Source organism: Etheostoma cragini, chromosome 18 (genome assembly GCF_013103735.1).
Source record: "Etheostoma cragini isolate CJK2018 chromosome 18, CSU_Ecrag_1.0, whole genome shotgun sequence".
In the NCBI taxonomy this organism is placed as follows: Eukaryota; Metazoa; Chordata; class Actinopteri; order Perciformes; family Percidae; genus Etheostoma; species Etheostoma cragini.
Window position 1 is genome coordinate 9,435,955 of NC_048424.1, and position 24,952 is coordinate 9,460,906.

The 24,952-nt window shown below is 39.5% G+C and overlaps 1 protein-coding gene and 1 long non-coding RNA gene across 6 annotated transcripts in view; one reads left to right on the top strand and one right to left on the bottom strand.

Annotated features, from left to right (window-relative positions):
- The first annotated feature begins 3,441 nt into the window (after positions 1–3,441).
- The window catches only part of LOC117961559 (utrophin-like), a 41,652-nt gene continuing 20,141 nt past the window's right edge, over positions 3,442–24,952 (top strand). For 2 of the 5 annotated variants that reach the window (XM_034900328.1, XM_034900327.1), the window contains exons 1-8: positions 3,442–3,635; positions 9,284–9,322; positions 9,818–9,883; positions 11,936–12,001; positions 18,535–18,696; positions 20,569–20,806; positions 23,810–23,885; positions 24,169–24,249. In XM_034900328.1, coding sequence (XP_034756219.1) covers positions 3,457–3,635; positions 9,284–9,322; positions 9,818–9,883; positions 11,936–12,001; positions 18,535–18,696; positions 20,569–20,806; positions 23,810–23,885; positions 24,169–24,249 — 907 coding nt within the window. In that variant the 5' untranslated portion in view covers positions 3,442–3,456. The remainder of the gene's footprint in view (positions 3,636–9,283; positions 9,323–9,817; positions 9,884–11,935; positions 12,002–18,534; positions 18,697–20,568; positions 20,807–23,809; positions 23,886–24,168; positions 24,250–24,952) is intronic. The other 3 variants (XM_034900331.1, XM_034900330.1, XM_034900329.1) reach the window with 2 other exon arrangements.
- LOC117961561 overlaps positions 19,228–24,952 on the bottom strand; it is a 13,817-nt gene continuing 8,092 nt past the window's right edge. The window contains exons 2-3 of the long non-coding RNA XR_004660434.1: positions 23,935–23,941; positions 19,228–19,238 (exon numbers count right to left, since the gene is read on the bottom strand). This is a non-coding gene — a long non-coding RNA (uncharacterized LOC117961561). The remainder of the gene's footprint in view (positions 19,239–23,934; positions 23,942–24,952) is intronic.

Genomic DNA, 24,952 nt, shown 5'->3' on the forward strand with positions numbered 1-24,952 from the left:
CCCCCCCCCACACACACACACACACACACACACACACCACATGTTGTTCAGCAGCTCATCTCAAATCTTTTTTCCAAGTGCTCACAAACTTTACTCATCCATTTAATGAAGGCAACACATTTGCACAGATTTTCAACTTGAATCATTACCTTACGCTGAACACTTGCTTTTTCAAATGTTTTGTACTTCAGTGAATTGTTATGTGTATCTAAAGCATGTGGACAGCTAAACTTTTCATTTGTATGTGATAGGTTAACGTCTCTTTCCAAAACCATCAGCATCAATATGCTGTTATAACATTTATTTCATTTGAATGGGATCACTGTCTTGATTCAGTAGGGGTGCCAAGGCAGAGGGCTCCGGCAAAAAAAACACAGGTCTTCCTGCAGCCAATCAAATACGTGCAAGCGCACATTCCTAACGCTATTTTTTACTGTTAAATTGCCGATCATCCCAACAAAAGATAAAATTAGTTGTAAAATCCATACATACATAGAGAGGTGCAGCATTTTGGGAGTCTGATAAGTAATCCAAACCCAACCTCAATTTTTTAATGCCTATTAAAATATTATAGATAATAATAATAATAATAATAATAATAATAATGACTATTTTTGATCTGAAAGCCCACTGAGGCCTGTCTTGCAGTCTGCGTTCCAATTTATCCTAAAGATTGAGGTCAAGGCTCTGAGATTAAATAGGTTTGGTCAAGATATTCCAACCAACCTCAGGAAACCATTTGGCATTATAATGTTAAGGCGTATCATAAACAGTATTGCAAGAATAGACCGGATTTGTATCCCCTCGCTTTGATTAATGCATGTTGACATTATTCCTGCCACTTGCCTCTACGTTCTAGTTCCCATGCACTTGATTTCTCCAACTTGTTACACAATCAACCGTCTCAACAGATCTCTGGCTACATTTGAATTTTCATGAACAAATGGTAAAAAGCTTTTGGCTCTCTGAGGTCTTTTTATAATTTCCTTCGGAAAGCAATACTTCACTTTGCTACTACGCAGAGAGAAGAATATTAGAAAAGGGGGAGCTAGGCGAAATTGAACATTGCCCTGTTTCTCAATTAGGATTGCACACTTGTGGGCCAACTCATTTCAATATTGCTTAACGTCAAACTTTGAATGACTTGAGTGGAGACGTTTCTCATTTCTGTCTTTTAATTTGCTATTTCAATTTTGCAAATGGGATAGATATTGACTCTGGGAGAGCAGCTGTAGGGAGTAGTGATCATTCTTCCCTGAGTTAACATGCCCGGCAACTGCCTGCCATGACTTTGAAAAAAACAAAATTTTATATTCAGCTGTGCTGCAGCAACCAGCGCTTAAATTGTTGGTTAAAGATTATTACGCAGCCATAGGGCACTTTAATCACTCAGGAGTTTAATGATCGGCAGCTTTACTGGAAAGGAAGGAATAAACCGCAACTTCAGAGAGATTTCATATTCCTCCTTGACTTTTTTTATCTTAAAATCTAAGTGGGTTTTATTAGTATTCTTGACAATGATCTGCACGCGTTCCCTTAAAATAACTGGTACGATCCCAAAAACACAGTTAAGGTTAATCCAAATTATATTCAATCTTCCTGAGATGTCTGTACAACTCAACCCACTCTGTGGCCAGTTCAAGTGATTTTTAAATGTGATTTTTAAAATGTCTGTACATCTATATAGATATCATTATGTATCTATTAGGGACACTATAGGGATACTCTTAGAGCTGGTCACCCAACAGTCTAAACAGCTAAGCAAAACATACTTTGGTTCGATGAGATCATGAACATAATAGCCATGCTGAGCTATGGGGCATATTTTGCTAGGACAACAATCAGTGTTGCAGAAATCTAGTTTGTTTGGCAGAAAAGAGAGGCTCATGACAGCTGCCTGGAAGCTGTAAAAAGTCTAGTGACAGACTTAGAGCAACAGACAAAGAATTTTAAGCGCTGATTAAATGAATATGTGAACTTCCTAGCCTTAATGTTAAGCTCTGCGTCTGCCAGAAAGTGGTCACAACTTATCACCATCACTACTTTGAAGAATAGCTGTGACAGCAGCGTACTGCCCGCAGGCTTTTCAGCACCAACATGGATAAAGGAAGCAATGCATTGAGCCAAATACAAGCAAATGATTGGGGACAGTTTGCTTCGCAGTGCCAAACACCTTAGATCGGTGCATCTTATTTTCTTCTCAAAACAATGACCTTAAGTACACAGTACAGTGAGATCAATACTGAAATGGCTGAGAACAAAAGTAAGAAAAAACTTAACTTAAATCCTTGTGGAGATGTGTGATATCTCGTGACACTTGCTGTTCATAAACACCTGTCAGATTGAGATCAAATGAAAACTCATCTGAAGCAACTTATTGTGTCATTTTGAATCTTTTAGATCAACTCAACTTTATTTGACATCTTTGAAGTGCATGTTTTTCTCTTTCTTTCCTCTAAACATATCACCATGATACATCATTATATTTTATCCTTCTCCCCATACTCAAACCAAATTGTGTTTCAGTTTCATACCTCTGAAAATATTGAGTCCATATTTAATAACGACTCTATAAAAAAACTATTTTTGCAGAAAGTTAAAGACTTTTGTGTGACTCAGTGCGGCCATTTGATAAGATTTGTTTTCTCATTTTTGTCACACTGTGTACTTTAAGGCCACAATATTGCATTTTTATTAAGTTTTCGATTTTATGAGAGTGACATTTTTTATAGATCCAATGGGATTTTTCAGTGATATTGAAGTATCCAAATTTGGTGGTGTGCTGAATTGATTTCTGTAATTTTAATGTTTTTACCTTTCCTAAGTGGAGGTGTTGTTTGGGTCTGACTGTGGCTGGTGTCTCTTGTGTAATTTTGTTTGTCTTGGGGGTGATGTAACTTCAATATCTCCCCTTTCATTTCTCTCTCTCCCCCATTGTTTCCTGTCAATATCCACATTGTCAGTATGTAATAAAAGCAAAAAACTAAATCTTAAAAAGAAAATAAACGTGCCTGGTGGACCACACAGAAAGGAGCTTACATAAAAAGACACATAAACTTGCACAAATTGTCCTTCAGCCTAGTATAATTATTTTGTAATTGCTGTTGGTTTGCTCAAGCTACCATCTTAAATTGCATGGATAAGTCAATAGGTGAATTTAGTAGTCTGTTCATTTAAGTATATCTGTCAACGGTGGGAGTTGTATATTTGTGTGTGTGTGTGTGTGTGTGTGTGTGTCTGAATCTTCTGCAAAGGGATTTTCTCTCCCTGTGGTCAGACTGCTGTGGTAATTTGTTGAGTGCAGAAACCGCTTCTGCAGAAAGAACACCTTTGTTAAGTATCTAATTAAGACAACATTCTCTTCCACACAAATGCATATGCTGCTGATTTGTGTACAAGTGATTGTGGAACTACACACACACACACACACACACACACACACACACCCTGCAATAAATGACACAACAACTTTGTCTGTCTCTCTCTCTTGTCCTGAAGACGACATCAGGCGAGGACATGCGTGATTTCACCAAAGTGCTGAAGAACAAATTCCGATCGAAGAAGTACTTTGCCAAACATCCTCGGCTGGGTTACTTACCAGTCCAGACAGTTCTCGAGGGCGACAACATGGAAACGTGAGTAACACTTGAGTGTCTTTATGGAACAGAACATAGCTCAAATCTGATTTGCTAGAGCACAGTTAAACCCATTTACAGATGGACTGAAACCAAATCCACTTTGTTTACATTTGTGTCTAACAATGAGCACAATGCCTTTCATCTGCACTAAAATCACTTAATGTCATAGTAAAAGGGACGATGCCTTAAGCTTCAATAATGTGATATGTTTATGAGTGAAAAGAAACATGTGGCGGTGTTTAGTTACATGTGTGATAAAAATGAAATCCTTAAAATAGGAAAACAATAGGTTTGATTTGGCTCTAGTAAGTTTTTGAGGACTGTTGGCTTCCATCCACACATCCCTGACTTGCCCCTGACATATTTTTGGATGCTGTAAAGGGTGAGATGTCCTGACTCAAGCTCCAAATACCTTGGATCCTACAACTTGATAGCGTCTTTCGACAGAACCTTCCCGCTCGGTAAAGCTCTAAAGTCTCTAGAACTCCATGCTCCCAGTTTGCAACTCTGGCTCTCATTTATTACTTGAGGGATAACACAAATCAAGAATAGTTCCCCCCATGACTGTCTTTGATGTGTAAAATAGGTGGACTTCCCCTTTAATCTTACTGTCAAATCTCTGTCATAATTATCCTCAGGTCATAGGTTATAAAAAGTCTCAGGCCTGATACACACACACACACACAGCTGTGCTACAGTATGTGTGCAGTGTTAATTTTCCACTCAGTTTATGTGTTTATTTACCTGTCGCACCAGTCATTACCAGGTGTCTTTGCTACACTGTAGATCTTCTGCCTGCAGCACCTGCCCGTCTGATTTATGTCGCTGCTCCTGGCAGTCGTAAATCCCCCTGGAGAGCCGTTTAACTTGGCCCACATTATGCAGACGCCCTAGGCGGCTTCTCATCCTCCCCGTTGGATTGTGTGTCTGAGTTGTGGCCCTTTGGAATACCAAGCCCGCCTGCCCCGTGTGCTCTGTGACTGTCATTCTTTTCTTTCTTTTTTTACTCTTCATTGTGTTTTCTCCCCAATGAATCTATCTATAGTCTCCTTTTCTCTGCCTGTCAGACATTTCCCGCTCATACTCTCTTACTTTTGAACAGTGTAGTTTTGCATTTTGTAAGCACCAAAAACAATGTCTCACCTGTTCCTTTACAATAGATTTTCCCCGACATCCAGTTGCACACAGTCGCCTCTCAGATAGATTACATGCCCTCTTTCATCTCTCCCATCCATGCCTGTCCTCCTCTCCCCTCACACCTCGCTCCACTCTGACTTCCCTTCTTCTCTGAAAAATGACTCTTGCTGAGATGCCTGCTTGATAAATGCCCCTAAAAGGTTTAGGAATTGTTGCGAAACACAAGAATCTTTTCAAAGTATGCAGAAAGGAAATGGATACTTTATGGATAACTTGATAATTTATGACCGTTTTGTCTTCATTTCCCCGTCTCTTTCTTACTGCATAAGAACTCTCCTGTGACCTGTGGACTTTCCACATTGCCACAGCTTTGACTACTCAAAACAGCTTCATGTGCATAAATAACCCTGAATATTTGTTTGCTTTTGGATGGCTTATAAGATACAATCAGTTTTAAAGGAGAATTTTGGTCGATTCCAACAAGTAGCTCTATTGTTTGTAAATTTGGAGTGCTTTCAGTAGAGAGAAAAACCTGACACCTGTGCCTACACCGTGTTATCCTCCTGCTAGCGTTAGCACCCAACAGGCTTATACAGGGCAAGTTTTAAACACGTTTTTAGCCTCTAAACATGTTCAAAATGTCATTTAAAGTGCCTACCCATGCGCAGTGATTTCTTGAAACAGACATGCATGACAGTTGCGCTAATTCAGCTGCTAATCCACACTCATACACCTTATTTTAAGCATTAAATTGATAGCCTACATAGGTTTGTTTTATCTCTTTTCTGTGTTGTAGTTTGTAGGCTCTCTAACTGCCTCTCAACACCAGAGCGTAATTAGCACAATTTTAATGCATTTCTTTCACATCTACAGCAGTCAGATTCACTGTGTTAACTCAGACGGAATTACTGCGCATGGGTAGGCACTTTTAATGACATTAAGAGGCTAAAAACACGTTTAAGACTTGCCCTGTTAAAGACTCATGGGTGCTAACTCTAGCAGGAGGACAACAGTGTGTAGGCAGCATTGTTTTTCTCTCTACTGACAGCACTTCAAATTTACAAACAACAGAGCTTTGTGTTGGAATCGACTGGAATTCTCCTTTGAGCATGCCACATTCGTTTTAACGTACATATTATCTATCACACTTGCCATCTCTGTGTGACTAAAATGAATACCGTGACCTAAATTGAAATAGTTTTTTCTGTAATTGGAACATGGTTCCTGCTATCGAAGCTTGTTATTGTAATTTGATTTTTCCCTAATTTCAACTTCAAAATATTGCATAGGTTACATGTTTTATTTGTATTCAAGACAAATCGGCTAAATCAATAAATTGAACAAGACTAACATAATCCTGAATATTAATTTATTAAGTTGTTCTTGCTGTATACAATATCATATTTTTAATTTTTTTTTAATAATCCTTCGAACCTTATCAATGTATTGTCAGGCTCTATTGGTCATCTTAAAAAACTGAACTAAGAAATTGTAATTTGTTGAGTACTGTAGCAACGAAAGAGAAAGTGAGAAAGTCTGCTGCATAATTGGCCTCATTTGCTGTCTTTTTCTTTTCCCCTTGTATCACTATTTATCTTTTTTAAGTCAACCCACTCTGTTTCTATCTACCTTGAGAGAGCAACTCCCACCTACTCTCTCGCCTCCCGCTTGTATCTTTGCTTCATTTTACGGCAGATAGGATTTTTATTCGTCACAGCTATATTTGTTAATGTGAAAGACCCAGTGCTGGATTATGCTTTTTTTCCTTACATAACCAGATAGAGTAAACAAGTCCTTGCATTTAGCCCTGCAGAGCGGTTAATGTGTTTGAACGTGGATTTGAAAATGAATGGCTACATGTTTTTTTCAGAATCCAGTTTCAAGAAAAGGATTTTGTTCCATCACGAAAAATCAACCAAAGTTAAAAAAAAAAGAAGAAAAAAAAAGTGTGCGTTAGGTGGCAAAACTCAATAACAAATATATTTCTGAATGAATAAAGCAAAACAATTTTCCGTTGTAAACAAAGTAATTTTATGTATTGCCTTTAGGAAAAGTACATTTTAAATATTTTTTGGGTTTCCTATATTTAGTCCAAGTAAACATATACACATCACACACGCACAGACAAAAGCTGTTTCTCTTTCCAGTCTTTTAGCTGTTTTCCTGACAGACAGGTAAAGGTGTCAACATGTGCAGATGGTCTTTTGTCCCTGATGGAGACGAGGGAGAGGAGAGGGAAGCAGTGCTTACTGTGACCAAGTGACTATGACAGCATGATATACTGAATAGATTTTTAGAAAGCTTTCATGGCAAAAAAACAACAACCAACAACTCTGAAAATAGACACACATAAAGAAATGAGAAAAGACATAAGCTCTTTTTGCAGTTTTTTTGCAGGATTTAAGTTTTCTCAATTAGCCACTGAATAGAGCAGCGCTCCAAGTAAGTTTGGTAGCTTTACTGTACAGCTTCATGCCCCTCTACATGGCTTTTACAGCTTGTGACTGGCCATTTGTTTACCCCAGGCTCAACGTTCACCATACTGGCAAGACATTGACTTTCCTTTTTTTTAAAGACTTTGTTCAAATGTTTATTAAAATGTTAAAATGTTAAATCTTTCTGTGTGAGTTTGACTCGTTCAAGTCAGTGACAAATGAAAAGGTAAAGATGCAAAAATATAATAAATATGTTTTCATTTTGAACTAATCTTAGATTTAATAGAATAAGCCATATTCTTATAAAAAGTATTTTTTTTTGATTGAGGCATTCAAATTCAGATATTCATGATAAATTGAAATGGTGGTCATGCATTTCAACCGCCGTTTAGACTTTTAGCACAATACTATTGGAAGGCAAATTTGAACAGAGCTCTGCTCCCTGTTGTACTTCAACAAGCACAACAAGCCTTTCATAAAAACCTACCCTTTACAGCAGCCACATTTGTCAGACCCAAAATACTCCCAAGGTCTCTGCTGTCATGATTTCTCCCCTCCCTCTCTTTCCTTTAGTCACCTTTCCTTCACTCATTTTTTTTCCTCATGCTTCATTTCCAATTTCTCTCCCTCTCTCCCTCCCTCTCTGTTACAGTAACTTGTGTTTCTTTGTTTGCTACAAACTCTGTCTCCTCATATGTATCCATCTAAAGGTTAAAGTCATTTTATGCAGGTCTGACAAATTTGGGTTAAAAAAAACAACAAACATCTACACTCTACAAAGCTGTCGATTTTTTTTTTTGGGTAAAGATGAAAACTGACATCCCTCTCCTGAAAAACAAAATGAGCAGACTGACTGTACCTTCGGGCAAAGATGTGGGCGGGAGCGCATAAAACTGCCGCACAACCTTCTCTGGATAGTTAGCTCAGTTTGCCCTGCCAACCCCAATCTCTTTTTCTCTTACGGTTTCTCTCTTTCTTCTCTTTTTTCCGTCTGAATCCCCGGCTACATTTTCAATTCTCCCCACAGCTACTGAAGTGTGACTACACTGGCTGCCCTGCTGGGAGGAACATAACCACCAAGCCGCACGTCTCCCTCTAAATTGCTCTGCTTTAATGTGGAGACTAAAGCAAGAGGCAAAAAAAAAATGTCAACCTCAATTGTTATCTCACCAATTTTTTGCCAGCTTCCTCAGTGAAAAAACATATTTCTTTGTATTTTTTTAGATAAGGCTTAGAATATGTCCCATTTGCTTACAAATAACAATTTATCTTCTGCTTTACTAAGTATAGCTGCAATTGTCACGGACTACAAACTGGAAACTTCCATAGCTTGGTTCTTATGCACCAAACACATCTCTCCATAACATACAGCCATGTACTTAAGATCAGATTAACTAGAAAAAAGGTTCTGTATATGTTTTTGCTGGCATGCTATTTCAGTAAATCCTGATGGAAATAAATGAGAAAGAGGAATGCATTTGGGCCATATCATTCAGTGTGCAGGAGGAGATGTGAAAAATAAACTAATTTGTTATTTATTATTTTTTTTTATTTCTAATTTATAAATAATAATTTAATATAATAATTTATGCAAGTCATACAATGGCGGTCCCATAGCCACTTAGGGGAAGGGAAGGAGGGCTAGAAAATAAATCGGTAGAAATACATACAGTTAGAAAATCACATAAAATACAATTTGAAATACTACACGGACAACAGTTAACACTTATAACGAGGTAAGTGCACAGGTTTCTGTGTGAATTTCATACACACAACCTGCATATATTACGGTGTGCTGACAGATCCACTTGCCAATCTTGACCCTTTCACAACTGACTGCCAAGCTACACATTATCGTTGTCACAAATTTTGATGCAGGGTTTAGAGAATGTCACAGGGGATAAGCATAACCACACGTAGTGTATGTGTACTGGTGACTGTATATGAGCCTGGCTACACAGCTGTTGGACAGACATTTCCTTCCATGCCTTCCTCCAGCTGCTGTGTTTTTGATTCTGAAATGTTTAGTGGTACCTTACCTCCCCTCCCTCCTTCCCTCCAATTCTCTTACAGTCCCGTCACCCTCATCAGCATGTGTCCGGAGCAGTATGAGTGAGTATCTACGGCACCAGCAACAACACATCGGCTGCAGACTGGAATGCCTTTTAACGACACCTCCTTTACTCCCTTCTCTCCTCACTCACCTCCCCCTAGTCCTTACTTCAACTAAGCCATGACTGCACTGCATGTTGCCTTCCTGCCTGCCTGCCCAATCAACTGGCTGAACATGCAACTGAAAAAAAGTCACCCACTTTCTCCTTACCATCACCTTCTCCTCTTCTCTAAAGCATCAAACTTGCATCCCACCAGTGGCTGTCAAAAACCATCCACCTGCCCCGTAGATCATCCTGCTCCCCTATTTCTCTCTCTCTAGGATCATCAGATTTGTTTTCTAGGTGATGGTGTGAAGGGCCATTATAGTATGTGTGTGTGTGTGTGTGTGTGTGTGGGTGTGTGTGTGCGTGTGCCTGTGATTCTCCTATGTGTTAATGAGGTTGTGTGAGCATGCAGAATCTCATTCATCTCCATTACCCCATTCATTTCCAGGCTTCCACAGTCACCTCAGCTCTCTCATGATGACACCCACTCCAGGATAGAGCAGTATGCCAGCAGGTACGCATCACATTCCCCAATCGTCATCCTCTCAGATGCCACAACGCACACACATAAAGACTTGCTAACTGCATTAAAGCTTCATTATAGTATAAAAAATAAACTTCTAAAGAACCGTTCTTATTATTTTAATTATTCTATTCACCAAAATAAAAGGAGACATGATGCTCAAACAAATCTTTACCTTGATTTTAAGAGAGTAGTAAAATAATTGGAAACCAGTTGCAGCCTGGAAGTGATAAATGATGATATTTACAATGTAAAATACTGTATTATCAAAGGGTCAACAAATACTTATACATGTGATTTGCAGTAAATTAAATCAAATAAAATCCAAACCAAAAACCTCATAATATGCACATGTAGGGCAATGTTTTCAGAAAACATTTAAAGAATTATCTAACTGTTATACTGTAGTATATGTTGATTGTACAGTGAAACTTCCAGACAATCATACAAATCCAAATAATGTTGGATGTCTTTACTAGTTGCACTAGTGCTTCTTGAAGAGGAGGTGCTATTTATTCTCATAACGGTATGAAACAAGTATAAAATTGACACTTTTAGGTCAGAATCACAAACAACTCACATTGTGCCAGTATCTATCAGAGAACCCTGTTACTTATTTTGGGCTTTATTCTGCTCGGGCACAGAAAGATGGAGATTGCACATTATGGCTTCAATTAGGTGTCATTTTGAAATCCTTTTCAACATGCAGTTATATACAAAGGAGAAAAGCAAAAATGTTATTTTCCAGTTTACTATCAGAATAATCGGTAATATCTGAATTTCTGTCATGGTCCGGAATCTGTACAATGCTCCACAAATGTTCAGTGTAGCTTTAAATATGGGGTCATTACTCTCACGCTGAAAATATTCACACTGGAAAACACTGCATCTCTAGATATTTTCTAAACCTTAGAGTGGAACTATGCTGTGGCATAAGAAGTTCCGTTTCAGTAGACTATTTGCATTTGTTTAATTGTTAAGTGTCAGGGAAGCTATTCGTCGAACGTAGTCTGTCTGCTTTTTATTTCCTGGTGAACACATACATTAAATGTCAGAGGACTGAGCCATGATCCTGCTGCGTGCATCAACACATCCATGTACACAGTGTGTGATCTGCAGTTAATCGTCACCCACATCGCAAAACTAATGTTCTGCTGCAGTGAGATTGAAAACGGTGGTTGTGTTTGATTTTAAGACAAGTTTGACTAGTAAGATCCCAAACGTTTCACAAATCCCATCTTACCCCTCAAATGAATCTCTAATCACTCAAAAGCTTATCTGCTCTAAAGCGGACAAGGGTTATCCGTGTCCAAACAGAACCTACCGTCCTTCCACAGAAAGCTTTAATCTTGAAGGCTCTTCTGAAGCAGCGCTGCTCTCTCTGGCCTGTAACCTTTCAGTGGTCACACACCATTAACCTTCGCTCAGCGGTTCTGCTTGTATTGTTTTATCAGCAATGACACAGACATGAGCCTTGTGAATTACAATTTTTCCTGAAATATAGACGCTGACATAGTAGATTATAGCGTAACTTATAAATTTGCATGGAAAAATGCACACACTGATGAGGTTTCACCAGTGGAATAATAACTTTATATTTGTCCCTCCATGAATATTCTGTCATAGTCCAATTTCCTCCTAAAGTTTAGTGTGTAGATTCTGTTCTTACTCTGCTGGACAATCCTGCTTCCACACTGTCAGAGTTAAGTAAATACAGGCTTTGATCTGAGGAATCGGCCTCATTAGCGTGGCTGCTTTGTCTGAATATGTGACCAGAAAAAGACACATGCGCATACGTGCATCCTCACACATCTCTCTCCAAAAAATATAATTTTGCACACACATACAAGACCACAAAGTTGTCATTTACCTGCTTTGAAACTACTATCTTTGATTTTTTTAATTGGTGTGCTACTGTGGCGTTGAGATCCGCATTTGTTGCCATCGCTGTTCTACAATTTGATGAGATAATCACAAGTTTGATATGCTTCAGTTCTAATTAGTAATTTAAGTGGCAGCAACTGATGAGGGTTTCTTTCTCAGGTTGGCCCAGATGGAGCGCTCCAACGGCTCCCTGCCCACAGACAGCAGCTCAGCCACAGGGAGCATGTAAGTCACCACTGGTCATTGCCAACATTTCTATACATAACATGATCACACGTTTCCAACCAACTTTGTTTCACAGATCTTGGTCAAAAAGTCAAGCAAAATATTTGATATTTGATTTTGTTAAAACTCTGAGATATCTTCCTGTGAACTGTTTACCTGTCAAGATAGCCCCAAAAAAACTTGCCTTTCCTGATTTCAGTGTATCAAAACCAGCTCGGTAAATAACCAGGTGGCTTCACACATTGCTGAAAAGAGATGAAGAACGAGTGTGTGAGAATTTCTAATGGTTTTGAGAGAGCAAAAGAAGTGTGTACTAGGGGGGAAAAAGACAATGGGATGTAGTTGAGTTCAGCAGGAAGGACAGGACATTAGTTGAAATGTAATGGATTTGAGTGCCAACGATGAGAAGTGAGTGTGATTGGTTTCAGCATCTCTGATAAGGACTAGTTATCTTTGATCTGAGGAGATGAGAACATGGCAAACTTTAAAAAGAAGAAATTACAAAAAAAGGAGAAAAGCTGATGAGCAAGAGCTCTGAAGTCATGTGCAGGCTATTTGAGTTGAAGGGCGTATTTGTCCCTTTTCCAACTCAGATCCTAATCGGGGGAATGAGCACTTGAGGTTCAAACGCCCTCTGCGCTCATGGACACACTAACTTGTGTGTTCAAACAGAAACACACACACAGGCACACACATTTCACTGTGTTCCTGTCTGTGGAGGGAATAACTTTCCGTTCGATAGCCTGTTTTGATAAGACAGTTGTAGATCACAAGAATTCCCAGATCCTAGATCATCATCATAGTTTTGGAAGTCAACCATGTGGGAAATGAAATTGTGCTTGAGAATGTAACAGATAAAATGAAGGGTGCATGTTTTTTTTCCCATCTCAACAACAACTTCAAGTAGCACAAAGCTAAAAATCTAGCACAAATCACAAATGTGTTTTCAGAAGTGTTAAAAGTGTACACCTGGAGCAAAGAAATTCCCTATATGACATATAATGGAAAGCGAAAACAAGTTTTTAGATTTTTAGAAGAAGAAAATTCTTTAAAAAAGTATTACAGCTCAACAGTGAAAAGGCACATTGGAGGTTGGTGAAAACCTTTGAGAATCCGGAGTGAAGATGAAGTGAAGCATCAAGCCTCATTCTGTAGGAGGTTGCAACCCCTGCTGATGTAGCTGCATCATGTGGTCCACTGCTCCCACACTTCACCTGCATCCAACCTTGCTGTGCACAATAGCAGTTTTAGAAACAGGAGGTGTTAGTTTGAAGACTTCCAAAAGCTCTCTCTGCTTTTTTTTGCTTAAGGACAGAAGAATAGAAAGACAAAATGTGTTGGTGAGCAGGAGAAGGTGGATTTATTTTCCTCTCCAAGCTTTCATAATGCGAGACAAACAAATTATTCCCACTCCTCCTTTCTTTTTTGTGCTTTGTACTCAGGCTTATTTAAGAGAAGAAGCCATTATCTTTGCCTGTGCTCTGAAACAACACTGACGCACATACACAAAAGTGTATAGAGTGCTGATGAGGTGAGGGAGATGATGGATTGATGAAGGCTAATGGGTTTAACAGCAGAGGGAAAAACACCCACCAGGGTACATTTAGAACATAATCATAGTTCTTGTGCTTTCACTCACTTTCACACTCGTCATTTCTGTAAGATTTCCCTTTGGTTTTGCTGCAAAACAAAAGCCACAATGTAGCTGCAAAGATAAAAACTGCACAATCTTCCAAAAATTAAATGCCAATCGCAAACAAGCATGTTTTTTCCTCACATATCTTTAACAAGAATGGCTTTATGCTTATCAGCATTGGAGCACACCATAGTGCCTGTGTGTATACTTCATACTTCACATTTCAAGTAAAAAAAAAAATCATCCTCTTTTTTTTGATCTAATGTGCTTTTTTTTTGTAATGCAAAGCCACTTTAAGTTTAAAAAATATAAAGTAAATAACCAAGCTCTAAATAAGGAACATTTAAGTTTAAGACATGATATGTAAACACTTTTATTTGTTGCAACCTATTGAAAATATTGACCAGTGCCACTAATTAGGAGCTATTAGGAGCACTATTAGCAATGAACTGCATCCTATTTGTCTGCTGTTGTAGGCTATTTGTGGTTGTTGTGTGCACAATAATCAACTTATTTGAAGTGATTTCCAACATATTGGCTCTTAATTTCTAGTTAGTTTATTATTTATTTTTAATTTATTAGTTGTGAAAAGTATGGGCTGTTTTTAAAAGGCCAGATTCAGCCTGTAGTTTATTTGGTATACACCAATGTGTCCATCAAGCCCTAATTTTAAGGGAAAAAGTAACATGTAAAAAAATAATATAAGTATTATTGTGCCTTATAAAGACCACGGAAGTAAAACCAGCCATATTTCTTCACAAAAGAGGAGGCTGTGCATTGTGTTGTCAGACTCCTCAGTAACAAGTCCTTCTCTTTTTGAATGCCTTTGGTTTGCAGTGGTTTACTGTCCTTTCTCTCTTTTTTTTAAGATTTATTCTTTTCCGCCTATAGCTGATTTCACCCAAGCCTCTTGTCTATCACAACACTCCATCTGGTCGTCTGTGTGGAGGACACACACACACGCGCGCGCGCGCACACACACACGCACACACGCACACACGCACACACACACACACACACACACACACACACACACACACACACAAATGATCTCCATGCTTGATACGGTACGAGAAGCTGCCTTCTTGGCAGTGTTTGTGCTTATGCAAACGTGCATAGTGTAACATGGATGACTGCGTTTGCCAATTACATGCATGTTTGGCTTTTGGCTGGTATTTTCTGATCGCTCAAAGCCTGTAAACACTGATTTGGACTCACTGCCAGCTGTGCAGTGATATCAATAATTAGTAAACATATAGTACATTATGTTTTCCTCTTGCACTTTTTTTAGCTCAGCTTTTTTGTTTGGTTATCGCTCGCTTGCCATTAGTTGCCCCAGAGCTGTCCCTTTTTTCATGTATTTTGATATTTTACCTTTTAGTCCTGTCCCTCTCCCTTTCTCCATCCCTTTTCTTTTTAAATGTCCTTTCATCTTTTTTAGTTGTAGTCTAATCATGTTTTACCTTTGGGCCCAGGCAACCTTCAGATTGAACACTAAGCACAGAGGTAAACATGAAAGATTTTTTTTTAAGCCTTTCATCATAAACATTATATCCGGACTTTACTGTGATCAGTCCCCAAATGGGGAGGTCCTACAGAAAGCGAGGTTTTAACATCCCACCAGAGGGGAGAATGAAGGACTTGTAGACCTGTTTTCATCTGTCTTTTGTTGCTCCTTTTCTCCCTGAGCTCAGTGTAGGCAGCTGCAATTCAGCTTGAAAGGAGCTGTCTGCTTTGTGATATATTAGCTAGCCATCAGGCCCGAGACTATTGTTGTTGAGTAAAGACTGTATAAGGCCCCTCAGCCACGTCCCTGTTCACCCTCACCAAGCGACACACGCATTGTCACAATGCTTAGCAACTAATAGCCTTGACATTCAACACATTTAATTCTTCTCCCACACTTATGCTTTCTTTCTTTACTGTCTCTTTCTTCTCTGTGTTCTGTCATCTTCAAAACGAACCACACTGCCACTACTTTCTCCCAATATTCCAGAGTATGTGGTTTGTGAGCCAGCTCTGCATCCTGTAGTGCCCATTTCCTCACATAATGAACCCCGTTCTGCTGTCCTCTGGGCTCCCCCTGTCAGCCATAATGTCCTGCTGCAGCTTTCTATTGCCAGCGACCTGACTAATTGGTCACTCAGCTTGTGCCGGACCCTATCCACTAACCCCAGCAGACAACAATGCCACCAATTTTCAAGTTTCTCTACAGTTTTCTTTTCATCATTCATTTTGTGTGTGTGTGTGCGTCAGTGGCTGCATGTTGCAGTGTGAAATTTGACGTCCTGTCTCTGCCAGCTTTCTTGTTGTCATTTATCAGTAAATCCACAGTTTCACCAAGTCACCATGTTAGTTAAATTGATTAATAACTATGTATGTGTGCTTGCAAATAAAAAAAAGCTCTATAAGAGTTTTTGTGAAGACTAGAAGTTAAATTTGTAGAAAAAAGAAGAAGTAAAGACTACATAAAGAACTTTACAAAAGAACTTCATTAAAGAAAAACGCAAGGCAGAGCTACTGGTTAAATAGGATGAAAAAAAACGTGGAGTAAACATTTCCTTAATTCCGAGTGGTTGAGTTCCTTATTTAGAAAATTTAATTCATGTCTTTTATCATTTGTGCCTTTCATTTTTAACAAAACACATGACAAGGTTAAACTTGACACAACTCTTGTTCTTTAAGAAAAGAACTCTCTAAACTTGTGCTTTAAATCAAACAAAGAGCTTGGGTTGGTTAATTATAAAAAACAACAACATTTTTCTCCTCAGCGCACACGGAAGGCAACTGGCTTGGCATATTGTTCCTTTTATGTGAAACGAGGTGAAAGCCTCATTCTATCTACCTTTCATTAGCCTGCCGCTCGCCCCAGTCCTTGGTCATGAAACGGCATACTTATTTCATCTCTGAGAAAGAAAAAGCGTCCTATTTGTTCGTAACCTCCGGTATTATACACATGGTGATAATGGTATTCGGAACCATTTCTGAATGCTCATTGATTGTCTCCTCTGGAGAAATTCAAGGCTGTCTTATGTAAAACTTGAGACATTTTAGTGTGCCAGTTTTGATTAACCTACTCATCAAAGCAAGGGATTATGCACTCAGTTATGGTCTGGCCCTGTTAAGAGTGTGTGAACCAAGTTTATAGCAAGTCACCACTTATTTGAAAAGGTGCCAAGAGTTCCTGCCTGGATGTCACTAGTTGAGGTGTGGCCTAGTACAGCACAGTTTTCAACTCATAGAGGTCAATGCAGTGTTCTGTCGCTTGAAGCTCATCGGTCATGGCTATTAGGGATGTAAAGGAAGTTGCACCTACTTAAACTAAATTACCTGCCTAGTCTAATTGTATTACAATCTAGATTTTATTTCCCCGGTTTAGGCCACCATTCCTATTGGTAAAAGCACAACAGTAAATGTGTTCCCCAAACAGTGTGCTGTAAATGTCCTCCACACTTTACGACATTGCAGTTCAATAAGTTGTGAAATGCACACAGTTTTCTGTGCAATGATGGACTAGTAATGACATTTGGTTTTTACTTTCACATTAAATCGTTTTGATAATATGGCCAAATTGTTACTTTGTTTATTGTCTGCATGCGTTTGTTTCATTGTTGGATTCTGTTGTAGCCATACTGTAGTAAGTAACATGTTGTCATAACCGATTGGCCAAAGCTGCATAAATAAGACCCATGTTGTGATAAAACAAAATGTATCTTAAAAGTTATAGTGTATATTGTTATAATTGTTATTGTGTGTGTGTGTGTGTGTGTGTGTGTGTATTTATATAGTACATATAGTATATAGTGCACTTATAGTCCAGATGTTTTTTTTAATATATAACCACAGGATGTTAATGTCACAGAACAGAATGACAGCCTCAGCACTGCTGGATATTTGAGCATGCTGAATCCATGAATAAAAATGACAAAATTGAGTCAGCACTGGAAACTGTAGAAAGCCACACATGGCGTCAACACGCCACTAAACTTTCTCAGCCCAACTTTATTTCAAGCCGTCGAACTGGCTCTGGAAATTACTCTAGCAACGGAAAGGCTTTTTAAATAACAGTTTGTCATCTTTTTTTGTGCTTGTGTGGTTGTCAGGTTTTTAGTCCTCAAGGCTCAGGTTGTGTTTCAGAATGAAGGTGACAGCTGGGCTTTGGCAAGACCTGCCACCCTCTTTTAGATCACTGAGATAGCACACAAAGAGATTGACACGTACACACATACAGATACACAACAGCAGACCCCAGCAGCTATTTCTTCTTTGCTCCCTCTTTCCTTACGTCTGCCAGGCCATTTCCCTCCTCTGCTCCCTCCATCTCTTCCCAGCCCTCCTTTATTCCAGTTATCAGATAGTAGAGATTGACACATCTGTTTTCTACCAGGGCGTGTGGGGCTAACAGCATAGCAGACCTACAATAGCAGAAGATCTTATATATCATGACAGCTACCACAATCTTTGTTTAGATTAGGGTTCTCTGGAAGTTGTTGTTTCTATACGTGCAGTATAATGGGTTTTTTCTTACTAGTGCATTTGTTATCACATGATGCTGATTGATGTCCTCTGCATGGCTAAAACTAAATTTATTCTTAGTAATTCAATTTCCTCAAGTTCCTGCTTCTATAGTTCCTACACTCTGCTTTTATAGAGCAGTATTATGCTATATGGTAATTTCTAAGCATCCATTCCAAGTTATTTCAAAACATAAGGATTTGCTATAAGTCATTAACCATAATTCTTTTAAACTGCCAAACAGTTTTTCAGTTGTACATCGTTCATGGGCTGAAAAAAGTCCTTTTTCCCCCAACTGAAGGAAAGTTGAATTGAGCTGACTAACGGGGACAAGATGTCCGGGCTCCTCATTCATCACACAACTCTGCACTCACTTCCACAGGGACGACGAGCATGCCCTGATCCTGCAGTACTGTCAGGCGCTGGGAGGGGAGGGCTCCCCCTTCAGTCAACCACAGAGTCCGGCCCAGATCCTGCAGGCCGTGGAGAGGGAGGAACGGGGCGAAATGGAGCGGATCATAGCTCGCTTGGAGGAGGAGCAGAGGTGAGGCAAAACAACTGCCCGTTAATGAAACTTCAGAGAATTCAGTGTGGAAAGAGGTTGAGTAAATATAGGAAAATATCTTTTATGTTTGGACAATCTCCTTAAACTGGATAATCATTTCCATTTCCAGATTTCCTCCGTTTAGATTTCCACAGGATCAATAAGAAGTTAATAAAAGTATTGAAATGTCTGTTTTATAGAAACTGAAATGTTCAAAATACTTGAAAATCAATGCTTATCTTCTTCTTTTGTGTCGCTCTTATGTTCACTCAAAGCTTCTGGGTGTCATTTGAGTCCAGGGGCTCATTGTCACACTCCAGAGCACAATATATAAACATCCACACACTTCCCGTATCCCCAGTGTGTCTCACACGCCAAGTCCTTCTCTGGTTTGATTAGTAAATGGAGATGGCTTAGAGGCAGAGTCACTCTACGATCTATTGTTGTAGGGGTGCATTTGCTCAGCCAGTGGCTCGACTGGACTGATTTAAGACCGATTACACACATACACAGGCATTCCGGGAGAGAGAAGAGAGAGAAAGCTTTACTGCCAGCCTCATAAATGCCAACTAAGTAAAGTGTGGCATCTTATAGTTCTGCACAGAGAGAGAGAGAGAGAGAGAGAGAGAGAGAGGGTGGGTGGGAGGGAGTGAAGCGAGAGATATGGTGGTGGGTCGTTTACGTCTGCCTATCCACTTCAAATTGGATTTCACTGAGAAAGCAGAAAGCAGAGGTAAACATCACTGTGGTATTTTAACTTGGCACCCCACTGTGGGGGTTTAGGAAGGAGCTTTTGAATGCTCAGTGTGAGATTCTCTCAGTGACAATAAAAGTGTTTGTTAGTTTGTAATAATTGTTTAATCATAAGGAAGTATCACAGAGGAGAGACGCCTTCCAAGACTAGTTGCGGCATGACAAAAAGGCACAGCATTGATATATATATATATAAATAAATAAATCATGGCAATGATATGTAATAATACCATTAAAGCTGAGCTTTCAGCAACACAAGTCCACTGATCTTTTTATACAAGGCTCCCAGGAACACTGTCAAGTTAATGGTTACACACGGCTATAAGTCTTACTTCTAAACAAGTAACAGACTAGTAAAAAAAGAAAATAATGTAAGATACATGTCCAAACATGTTTATATATATGCTTTTCAGTTACAAAAGCATATGTATATAGTTCACATATATGCATCGTGCACAATGACACCTGTGTTCATGTTCACAAGTAAACATGTACTAAAACATGTATACATATACCGATATAATGTTGCATAACCCTCATGACCTCAATGGATAATTAATTAAAGGAAGAACCAACCATTTGTTCAAGTTTTCAAGCTGTTTGAACATACACAGAAATGTACATTTGTAAAGACAAGATCAAATAAAAATGATAAAAGATGCGGTGAATATTGTAGATTCATGTAACCATTGATGGAAAGCAAGTATAATTACTCAAGTACTGTTCTGTACTACATATATCTGACAGCTGGAGTTAATAATTACTTCACAGATCAAGATTTCACATACAAAACATGAACATCTGATTCAGTATATATGTAATATGCATTGTTAAGTACCCAGCACTAAAATACCTACGAATGAATGCATCACTGGTATAATGCAATGAAATAATATAATAGTATAATACACTCTTTTACTTTTGATTTTTTAAATGCATTTTTCTGATAATACTTCCTATTTTTTACATTAATGCATACATCATTTTAAGTAAAATTTGAAATAACAGGACTTTTACTTGTAACAGAATATTTTTACATTACTTCTACCTGCAGTAAATGATCAGAATACTTCTTTCAGCTTTGGGTGTGACAGATACGTGTTATGTTTCTAACCCCAGGAGCCTGCAGAGGGAGTATGAGCAGCTAAAGGAGCAGCATGGCCAGCGAGGAGCCCCTGCTGGAAGCCCCTGGGACTCTGAGGGTTCTTTTGCCCATCCGGTTGAGGCCGATCTTCTAGCTGAGGCCAAGCTGCTTCGACAACACAAGGGCCGGCTGGAGGCCCGCATGCACATCCTGGAGGAACACAACAAACAGCTCGAGTCTCAGCTCCACCGCCTCCGGCAGCTACTGCACCAGGTGACAGAACACATTGTTGGGCAGTTTTATCCCAAGATGCCACAGGTTATGGCTAAGAGGTAGAGACATAGATACTCATAGACTCATACATTACAAAGATAATCGGTCCTCAGGATTGGGTTGTTTCTTGTTGTTGTGGAGTTTTTGTGACAACTGCAAAGTGGGCTTGTTTGAAATGGATTCAAACTGCAGCTGTGAAGAGGCCATTTGCAGAAAGAATGGCTGTCGTTTTGGTGCTTAGCAACAACATAGATGTTGTTAGTTGTCTACTAATGGAAAAGGACTTAATTTAAGTAGATAAATCACAATTCCGTGATATAAAAGCAAGTTAGAAGCATTTGCCAGCTTTAAAAAGGTTGGTATGTAAGCTTTGAAAGTAACATGAGACAACTGACATATTCCCCCAAGACAGTAATACAGAGTACTCATCTTTTGTAGCAGGGTTTGCACTGGTGCTTTTGTCTGTATTTTGGTGATGTTCTCAAAAAATAAAGGAAATGTCTTTTCCTTGAGTTCATTAGGCTTGTTGTTGGGGAGCAGCAGGACTGTAGACACAGTTCACAGACTCACTCACTCACAGTGAAACTCATAAAATACTAACACTCATTTAAAAAATGCAAAACAGATGATACAACATTTTTGTATCGCTTGTATGTGAACGTGCCAACCCATTCAGTTTTTAGTTTTAGTTTGCTGTGTCTTTGAATAACCAAATCTGTTCATTAGCCGCTCAGATAAGATCCTGATCACATCATTACCATTCGATCCAGGGGTCTAGCATTCGTTTCCCGTCCCTCTATCAATAACTTCCACATTTGTTTAGGCCCAGCCTAATTGCTCACAGAGGTTGGATTGTTTGTGCCAAGTGAAAAAAGCACAACCCTCAAGCCAAACAAACAGCAATCCCAACAAATCAGACTGAGCAAACACAGGACCAAGTATTGGTTCTCAGGTAGCAGAAATAACTCACATCAAATATGGCCTGAGGAAGGGAGCTGACATGACTCGGCAGATTTTTGCGACCATCGTTCGCCATATTGGAGATTTCCCTCCACTTCAAACAGTAGATCGATGTGTCATAGATTAGATTTTTTATTTTTTTTCTCAGCTGGTCAATGTTAAACTACTTTAGCTACTTCATATACTGTTACGTACAATTGTTAATTACTCTAAAAGACAAAAAATGCAAACATGGCATGCACATCTACCTACATATAGTAAAAATGCCCACGCTAAAGAAGAACTTCTGTTTTCTGACATTTACGTCCCCATAGTCCCGATGATATGTCAACATGTCTTTCCATCAACTGCAGCATTACTGCCAAGCTGCAGAATAATAAACCTAGCCAGTTTGAAGGCACGCACTAAATTCCTACTCCTGAAGGCTGACCAAAGCCCTGACCTTAGCTATTCTCAGACAAGCCTCAAGACAGTGGCTGCGCTCTAGAGACGCTTCCAACATGTTAACCTTTACTGGCGCCAGGGGCGCCAGGAGATGATGATGATGACGAAGAAGAAGAAAGGGTGACGAGGGAGGGAAAGGGAGGCTATATTGATTTGGTGTCTTGCAGTTGAAAAGCAGAAGGGAATGTTTGAGTCTGCCGTAAATGTCACCAGGCATCAAGTGTTCCCTTCTGTGCATCAGAGCGACAGAGCGTGCTTTCACCAATTGATCAACTGTCCACAGTACTCCAATTACACAATCCTAATCATTAATTGATGGATTGAGATACTGTTTTGTTATGTTTTTAGGAGTAACTGGGGTTTTTACTGTCATTGTGTTCTCTTTTTGTTGGTTTGACAAATTGCTTTTATCAGACTCTTTGTATCAGCCATGACTTGAGAAAAGAGTAAGAAATAAATGGGATTGCACATTATAACTCGAGCTGTGAATCTCTGTGTACATGGCTAAATTCTGACCTCGGTCTGTTGGGGTCTTCTCATTGACACTTATGTTGGGACACAACAGGTTTTCTGTAGTCCTAGTGTAGACAACAGTGGATAGCGGTATGAACCAATAGAACAGTGAGGCAATCTGTCACAGGCAAAGCCCTGTCTAAAACAAAGTGAATAAGAACCCTGCTAGATTATTGTTGATCATCTGCATTCCCTGTCTGCTCCTGCAGCTCCTGAGGCGGCTGTATTAATGTCAGTCACATAAGCTGCAGGTGAGATGGATTTCCAAATGTGTTAGATAGGAAAGCTGCGAAAATAACAGAAGGACAAATATGGGTCTTCTCCCACAGAAACTTTGATCCTATGCTTTAGAGACACAGCATGTATTGCGTATTATAACAGTATAGATGTGATCTTTTGACTTAGAATGAAGTCATTCATGTTGCCAGGAATTTTGATTGTCACTTCACAAAATAACTCCAATTAGCCAGAACATTAAAAATCAAACTATTTAAATTTATTAAAATGTAATTGATACTGTAGCATATTAGACTGAAGTTGGGACATTGGTAGAGACAATTTTATGAGAAACGTTTTTGTACACACAACAAGAGGCTCATTGTGCCGCCCTCTGGTAATCCCTTGTCTCTGCCTGCTAATTAGTTTTTTTAGTGATCAAATATATTCAGAAAACATAACATTCACGAGCAGTTACAAACAACACACTGGGACATAGGAATGCGTCCCAGGGTCACAAAAACACAGAGAGGAAAAACGGGAGAGAGGGAGACAAAACAACACATGCTGAACCACACACATATAGAGACTGACACAAGGCAAGGGACCAGTCACGTACGCAAACAAGAGAAAAAGCTGCAGCACAAATCCACAGCATGGACTTCAATGAGCCAATTGCCCTTCTCGGGGCTCCACCTATGGGAGCCGTAGACTGTTCCGTAGAAGTTACGTCCAAAAGCACGTCTGATTTTGAAGTTGTCAAGTGGATGCCAAGCGGAATAATTATGCTATTAAAATATATATTAATGGAGTTTTTTTATGCCTTCTTTCCTCTGTGTATATGTCTCTCTCTCTCTTTCTCTCTTTCAGCCGGAGATGGACTCAAGGGTAAATGGAGTGTCCTCTCCAACTGTGCAAGGTCCAGGTCCACTTACTGAAAACTCAGGTGAGACACTTAAGCTCAAAAAGACTTCAGACACAGCCACTCATACTACATCTGATCTTGATATATGAAGATATGTCCTTTCAAATGCATTCGCTACAGCAGGAGTTACAATTGGCATTGTTCGGCAGGCACACTGAACATTTGAACTTTGCTCTTACGCTGTGTGTGTGTGTGTGTGTGTGTGTGTGTGTGTGTGTGTGTGTGTGTGTGTGTGTGTGTGTGTGTGTGTGTGTGTGTGTGTGTGTTTTTGTGTTTGTGTTTGTGTTTGTGTCTGTGTGTTCAGATGAGCTGCTGGACCACCACAGCGGCTCTGACCTGGCAGATGTAATGGAGCAGATTAACAACTCCTTCCCTGCATGCAGTCGTAAGTTTCCTGCTCCTCCTTTCTCCCACCATGCCTTCCCCGCTTCTGATGGCATTTATATAGCACCTTTCTACCTTGCCTCTCATTCGCACATACAGTGGTGTGAAAAAGTGTTTGCCCCTTCCTCATTTCCTGTTCCTTTGCATGTTTGTCACACTTAAGTGTTTCGGAACATCAAACCAATTTAAACAATAGTCAAGGACAACACAAGTAAACACAAAATGCAATTTGTAAATATAGGTGTTTATTATTAAAGGTGAAAAAGAATCCAAACCATCATGGCCCTGTGTGAAAAAGTGATTGCCCCCCTTGTTAAAACATACTATAACTGTGGTTGTCCACACCTGAGTTCAATTTCTCTAGCCACACCCAGGCCTGATCATTAACACACCTTGAGAAAGAAAGTTATTGAGATCTATCAGTCTGTAAAGGGTTATAAAGCCATTTCCAAAGCTTTGGGAATCCAGCGAACCACAGTGAGAGTCATTATCCACAAATGGCGAAGACATGGAACAGTGTTGAACCTTCCCAGGAGTGTCCGGCTGCCCAAAATTACCTCAAGAGCGCAGCAACGACTCATCCAAGAGGTCACAAAAGACCCCACAACAACGTCCAAAGAACTGCTGGCCTCACTTGCCTCAGTTAAGGTCAGCGTTCATGCCTCCACCATCAGGAAAAGACTGGGCAAAAATGGCCTGCATGG